Below are 7,299 nucleotides of genomic sequence, written 5' to 3'. Positions count from 1 at the left end.
ACGAATCTATGCCATTGTGATATAATGCAGAATTTTTGCTTATTAGCAGTGAGTATGGAGTATAATTGTTGTGATATCATCTTTTATTTACAACATAGCCTTAGAGCATTGGTAGTGGTTTATGCATCTTCATATGCAAAATCATCCTTTTTGAAGAATGATTTTACATATGAAAAAAAACTCTTACATTGGTTTATGCATCTTTGAACAAAATAATAAAAAAATATTATTATTTTTTTATTTGTTTCCTAAAATTAATTTTTTATATATATTTTATAATTAACATCCACTTTGTGTTATCAACTTAATACAAATTTTATGTATCAAAATCATCTTAATATAAATTCTACAAAATTGATTTTAATGGGTATGAGAGAGAAAAAAATAGTAAAATAATGTTTGAAGAATGAATAGTACTTCTTCAAATTTGAAAAAGTACTATTTATAGCTATGCAAAAATTTAGAGATGCATAAGCCAATGTAGATGAATTTAAAGACATATTCTTTAAATTTAAAGATGAAGATGAAGATAAAGAAGCCACTACCAACGCTCTAAGATGTTCAAAGTTGTGCATCTTCATGAGATCTCCCTGATTGCTCTTCCATTTTGGAACTATAATTATATGTTGTATTTGCGTTTTGTTTGAATCGATTATTCTTACTATTTATAATTGAAAATAAAATTAAGAAAGATTTATGATTCTTTATTCTAAAAAAAGGCTTCATTCCTTTTATTTAACTCTCTTGAGTGATTGACAATTCTGTTATTCATTGATGAACCATGGAATACCTTATATAATTGGAAGGGGAGGCAATCAACTATCTTACTTGGTGTGGACATGCTTTAGATATCATGGGCTTATGATTAGATGTGCATCTTGAACTCACAATCTTGACAGGTAAAATTTTATTGCTTGTCGTTGGCATATTCAACATCATAGTTGAAAATTTTGATATTTTAAAGATTCTTTGAATCTCTTGTTCATTTCATTCTTTTAGGTATAGCCTATTTTATAAACTTCATAAATGCAATTCCTATCTGACTTATTTGTAGTACTGCTTTGCTTCTCTCAAGTTGGTTGGTTGTGCCAATTGCTTGGCCTTTTTTTATCCTGACTGTGATTAGTTTTTTTTCCCTTTTGCCAGTTGTTTGCTCTCCATTTGCTTCCTGGTATGTTTACTTTTCTTTTGTATGAGAATATTGTGTTTATTTTGTTTGTTTATGGTGGTACTGTTAGTTGTGGTCATTGTTTTGTTTTTGTTGTGGTACTCTTTTGTTGGAAAAATTTACAAAAAGTTGTTGTTCTGTTGGGTTTTGATTTGTTTATCGTTTCGTTGTGTTTTGTTGAGCACACTGTGTCAAGATTGCTTTGCATAAATTGAAATGCCATTATCGGTGTGTATGTAATGCTATGTTATGCTTTGACGATGAATCTTTCATGGAAAGATTGTTTAACTATGTTCTTTGTTGGGGAATGATGGATATTTTCATTAGATTTTATATAACAAGTGTAATGGGTAATGCTAATATTGTAGATATGGTTTCTTTTCCACGTTTTCATTCTTGTACGACCTAACCAGTCTAAGCAAGAATGGATTCTTTGAATTTTTATGAGTGCTTTGATTGTTTCATTCTTCCATAAAGAAGAAATGGTCTTGGTTATATTTTCATTGCATTGCAAACATGATGGTATAAAATTATCAATGAAAGTTGTTGTGCATGGAATGGAGAAACTGTCTTATAAAACATAGTTTTTAAGAGTAAGACTAGGAAATGCGAAAATGCTCTATATATATTGTCGCGACATTCCATTTGTTTCGTTTAAGTAGACACATGTTGTTCGCTTCATGTTGAATTCAACTATTGTTGCATGACAACTTGGTTAATGATTCCTTCAAAATAAGATGACAGTTGTTGTGCATGTCAAAATATATATATATATATATATATATATATTTATATAGTTGTTTCGTCCCATTATTTTTGTGTATGCCATTATAAAACTCTTAAATTATATGAAATCGAAATGTTAAAAAGTGTTGCTAGCAGTAAGAAAAGTCAAAAAGTATAAATGCATACAAACTTAAAAAAATATGATTAATTAGATTTTCTATATGAGAATTTTTCTATTAGAATTGCAACTCTCAAATTACTTAAGATCAGAATGTCAAAAAGTCTTGTTGGTAGTAAGAAAAATCAAAAGCAATAAATCCATACAAACTTAGAAAATATCACTAATTAGATTTTCTATATGAGAATTTTTCCACTAGAACCAATGCGTCTTGCCACTGTTTTTGGATACAACAAAAAACATCATTTTTTAAGCTTTCTTCATTTCGACACGTTTTTAATTTGTAGTTCAATGTGTGTTGGTTGTGACCGGTGGAGAAGAAAGCTAGATATTTTCTATGTTCACTTGGGTGAGATGAAAATCATTATGATAACTTTTACTTTTGTGGTGTTTAGGACAAGTACGTCTATGAAAAAATCTTGTTTGTGTTTGCCAATAAACTTTTATAAGAAAAAAAAACTTCCACATTTAATATCTCAAAATATACACTCGCAGGTAACTGATCCTTAGTCACACTGTTAATTGTGCTCACTATTTTTCGAGTAAATCAAAAGTACGTAACAAATGCATTCAAACTAGGGGTGAAAACCGACCCCATCGGCGTAGTTTTGGGACAAAACCGATGCCGACCGATGCTTCATTTTTGGGGGAGGAAACCGGCTGAAACCAGTCGATGGGGAGGAGAAACATCGGCCTTCTCGACATTGGCAGTTCACGGTCGATTTATCGGCGAGCTTCATCTGAGAGAGTATTGCAGAGGAGAGAGAGAGAGAGAGGATGAGAAATGAGATCACCGCTCTGGGAATAAGGAGCTTGACAAAGAAGACGACTTAATTTTGAAACGATGCCATTTGGTTTAGACCAATCGGCGTTGTTCTACTTAATTTTTTTTAATACGTTATGAATAAAACGACTCTATTTGGTTTAATACAAACGGCGTTATTAGAGACTTAAAACGACGTCGTTTCACTTAAACTTAAGTAGAACAACGTCATTTTGAGTACAAAATATATATAAAAAAAAAAAATTCTTTAATCGACCGGTTCAGGGGTTTAAACCAGGTTTGAATCGATGCCGAACCGGCCAATATCGGTTTATTCTATTTTCTGTTGCACGCCGACCGGTTCTCTACCTGTTTCGGCCAGTTTTGAGCTTTGGCTGCCGGCCTGAGTCGGTCTAGGTCAGTTTCTCAGTTTCTTGTACAGCCCTAATTCAAACTCAAAAGAGATCATGAATTAGACTTTTTCGTCCATAAATTTTCCACCAAAACCACAACCAGGTGAATCAATGTATGTTGGTAGCTTTTTTCAGAGTCAACAAAAAATTCTAATTTTGAAACCTTCTTGATTAATGAGACATGTTTCTTTGTGATTCGTTGTGTTGCTTGTGAATCATGGAGGAGAAACTTAAATATTTCGTGTCCTAGGTTGAGTGAGATGGAAAACGTTATAATAAGTTTTGTTCTTGTGGTGTTTACCAAATCTCCAGAATATTGCAGCAAAAGCTTCAAAAGAAGAATGAATTATCCACCTTGGTGCGGAAGTAGTAGACCAGCTTCGACAGCAACGACATAAGAGATTCAACGTTTTGTCCATCAGCCCCATCAATGAAACATCGACATAAACTCTGATTAATATTCATTTCCACCAAACTGTGCACCCTTATATTTTCATAACTTAATGAAACATTTGTATGAGATCCAGTATTGGCTAAAAAAACTGTTACTTAAATTGCCATGTTTTACCTGTTCACTAAACTTGTATGAATTTATGATATGTGTTAATGATATACTGTTTTAGTTGCTACTTTAGGAACAAGTTTTAATTAGTTTGAATGTTTATTACTTTCCTATTCTATCTAATTTGTCCAGTTTCTGCATCCACATATTTATTAGCATCTTATTCAATATGAATTAATACCTACTGATATCAACATTTCAGTTTCTGTCCATTGCAGTCTATCAATCGGTTTTACATCATTTTTCAATTCTATTATTCATTGTAGAGTGAAAGATAACCCAATAGGATCTTTATCTTCTCACAGCTGCAAGTTTATCCTCTACTATTACCCATTACATGTAATAATCATATTTCTCAATATATATTTTTTATTATATTTTGATTTTACAGCAAATTTTATGTTTATATTTTCTTCAAACTGGGCAAACATGCATATTTGCACGTTTAACCCTATATGAAAATAATTGATCTTTAGTAGAGAAGCTGCATCATGCAGCCGTAAAAATATAAAAGCATATTAACTCAACAAGGTGGCATGCAATAGTCAAATCAGCCTGCATGCATATAACTTTTAATGAAAAAAATTTATTCATCATCATTTTTCTAATCTTCATCTTATAATATAACGTTAATGATAGATTTACAAATAAAATATAATAAATAGTCTCCATTCATATATCTAATATCATATCATGGGATGAAGAGAAAATGATCATGAGAAAATAGATGATATTTACTCATTTGTAATATATTTTCTGATCAAACGCCATCGACTTGTTTCTTGCTGATCATGTTTATCTCTACCAAACGACGGCATGCGGAACGTCATTTCAATTTCGGTACAATTGTAGTACTACTACATAACACATGAGACAGATATTCGATCTCCGATATGAAAGTACTACAGCTTGACACCCATGCATGCATGCATATACACACATACATGAGTTAGCCAATATTAGAAGAACGTAATTATTCCATGTTTTCATACAGCTAGCAGCAAATTTAACCTAAAAACTTGCTCGAAAAATGGCATGCATACATGCATGCAACAGGAGGAGGAGGAGACCAAGTACTATAGGCAAGATGCAGGGTTTTGTTTGCCAAGGGCATGTCCATTGACGTGAGAACACAACGCAGTTACATTTGCATTGCCCCTCACGTAAGACAGATTGATGTCTTCCAGCACCACGTTATTGCATGGTCTCGTCTGGCTACATCTGAGAGTAACTGCGACTTTCGATCTAGAACTTCCCCATATGTTTCTATATGTGATATTGCTGATTTGCACTCGAGAGGGCTGTGGACAAGATCAAGAGCTAGCAATTATTAAAAAAAAAATGGTAATCAAGAAGATAAACACTTATGCATGATGACCTGACGGCCTTTTAAAACAATAGGTATGTAAGCATTCGAAATGAATACCATTCAACCTTAATATTTACCCCGTTCTTCTACCTAACTATTGGAGGAGAGTGAATGCAAAGGCCAAAGGAGATCATGATTGAAATAATTACGTACCACAAACTTGCAAGGAGGGACAGGGCAATATTCTTGATCAATAATGATGGGATTGCCGACATTATCCATGAAAATATCTTCATATACAAGGTTAGAAGCCTCAGTGTCCATGAACATTGGATAAGCCCATGTTTTGATTCTCACTCCATCTGAAGTACCCCGGAAGGTGCAATTTTTTATGGCAATACCCGACAAAGCATCTTCATCCCCGGATTTTCCGAGGCTCCCAACGCTAATTCCATGCCCAGGTCCACAAACAACATCGGAAATATTAACCTCTCTAGTTCCGGGCAGCATAGATATGCAGTCATCGCCGGTACCGATAATCGAATGTGAGATTCCAATGCGCTGTGAGCTTCCAATCTTTATCCCGTCGGTGTTGGGGCTGTCACCGGGGGCCGATATTCTGACATGACTGATGTTCATGTCCTGACATCCGAATAGGATAAAATGGGTGTTCTTACTGTCAATGGATCTTAAGTGATGAACTCTTGCGTTCCTAACAAAATCGAATCTCATTGTCTGTTCATATATAAAGATATGCAGTCAGATTCTCAGATTTTGAGCTAGATAATGAACAAATCAAAAGGTATATATATAACGAAACTAGCCTAGAAATTAAAGCTTACAGTGGGAAGAGCTCGGCAATGAGAATTCTTTTTGCAGTCATTGTAAGGCCAAGCCACCTTTCCTTGGCCGTCCAACGTGCCGCCGCCACTCACTGTCAAATTATCTATGTATCTGAAATTTATCCATTTATCAGTAAGTAAGAACTTGGATGGATCTGTTGGAGCTTTGAGAATCCCTCTGATCACAAATGCCATCTGCCCTTTGCAAGGACCCTCAAACATCATCGAGTTCACAGTGAATATTTTTCCCAGTGGGACAAAGACTCTTGCCCTTCCTTTCCATTCACATGCTTCCTTCCATGCCTTCAGAAATGCCTTTACAAAAACATAGAAAATTTCCATTAAATTAATAAGCCATGCATGCATTAGTCTTTTTGCAGTACCAGATTTAAGAACCAATTAAGAACCAAGTCATACGTATAGATTTTAGTACCTCACTGTTGTCTGTGACTCCATCTGCAATTGCACCATATTCCATCACGTTGAAAAACTTGGGTGGGCCTTGAGATTCTGAAGGGAATTGCGGCAAGCCGGACATTAGCAAGCAAACCCAACCGAGAAAAATTGTCAGACTCATTTCTGATCTTCTTTGTAATTTTCTTCCTCTTTTCTTTTCCTGTACCGAATGATGGATGCAAGCCCTTTTTCCAGCCTAAACTTACATACATATTGGCCGTTGCCATTGACTTTATAAGGGAGTACTAGAAGATCCCGATATCCTCTTATGGACAAGTTATTACTGATTTTCTTTAATTTTTTTTTCTTGTTTTGGAAATATGGAAAGATTTCTTTCTGCCATACAGAGAGTATATATTCTGAGAAACCCAAATATGGGAACGTGAAAAAGGACGCAGGAGGTGAAAAAAAGTCTCCCCTTTGATGAGCTTTTTCCATAACTAGTTGGATTTGAAAATATGGGATTTAATTGCATTTTAAATTACAGTTTTCAGCGCCAAATGCTGATTGCCTAAATGCATATATGCCATGCATGTGTCAGTCAAACCCAAGTTACCAACTCCATGGATTATATTTCTTGCAAGCCGGATATATGATCATGAAAAAGTATTGCCATCAGCCCATTGATTGGAATCATCCAAAACACACCATAGTGAAATGACCAAAAACACCCCCAATAAAACTCACTTCCCTCTCATTTTAATTTTTATTTTTATTTTCTCTATCCAAACCCGTGTCGCACTGTCGCCCAAGGCCTCCCGCCTCTCGCCCATCCTCGAGTATCGACTATCGAGGTGGCGGCAACTGCTAACGTGCTGTTGATTGTTGAGATGGCACGCGGGATGGACGTCCTGCGTGCTCGTGGGTGACGACACGCGGCTG

At 34.9% G+C, this 7,299-nt stretch overlaps 1 protein-coding gene across 1 annotated transcript; it reads right to left on the bottom strand.

The window, feature by feature from the left end:
• Positions 1 to 4,886: 4,886 nt before the first annotated feature.
• Positions 4,887 to 6,538, bottom strand: LOC121236637 (exopolygalacturonase-like). Its single transcript, XM_041133074.1, has 4 exons — positions 6,395 to 6,538; positions 5,962 to 6,276; positions 5,333 to 5,854; positions 4,887 to 5,111 (listed from the first exon to the last, which is right to left on the bottom strand). Exons 1-4 carry the CDS (start codon positions 6,536 to 6,538, stop codon positions 4,887 to 4,889), a joined length of 1,206 nt encoding a protein of 401 aa, XP_040989008.1.
• Between the last annotated feature and the right edge of the window lie 761 nt (positions 6,539 to 7,299).

This window comes from Juglans microcarpa x Juglans regia, chromosome 6S (genome assembly GCF_004785595.1).
Source record: "Juglans microcarpa x Juglans regia isolate MS1-56 chromosome 6S, Jm3101_v1.0, whole genome shotgun sequence".
Taxonomy (NCBI): Eukaryota; Viridiplantae; Streptophyta; class Magnoliopsida; order Fagales; family Juglandaceae; genus Juglans; species Juglans microcarpa x Juglans regia.
This window is presented reverse-complemented; position numbering and strand designations above follow the sequence as displayed.

Bases quoted from the DNA above. Each gene is read 5' to 3' on its own strand.
- LOC121236637 (XM_041133074.1), bottom strand. From the start codon at position 6,538: ATGAGTCTGACAATTTTTCTCGGTTGGGTTTGCTTGCTAATGTCCGGC. The intron at 5,855-5,961 runs GTAAGCTTTAAT...ATATATGAACAG, and splicing joins ATTGCCGAGCTCTTCCCACT to ACAATGAGATTCGATTTTGT. The intron at 5,112-5,332 runs GTACGTAATTAT...TCTTGTCCACAG, and splicing joins TCCCTCCTTGCAAGTTTGTG to CCCTCTCGAGTGCAAATCAG.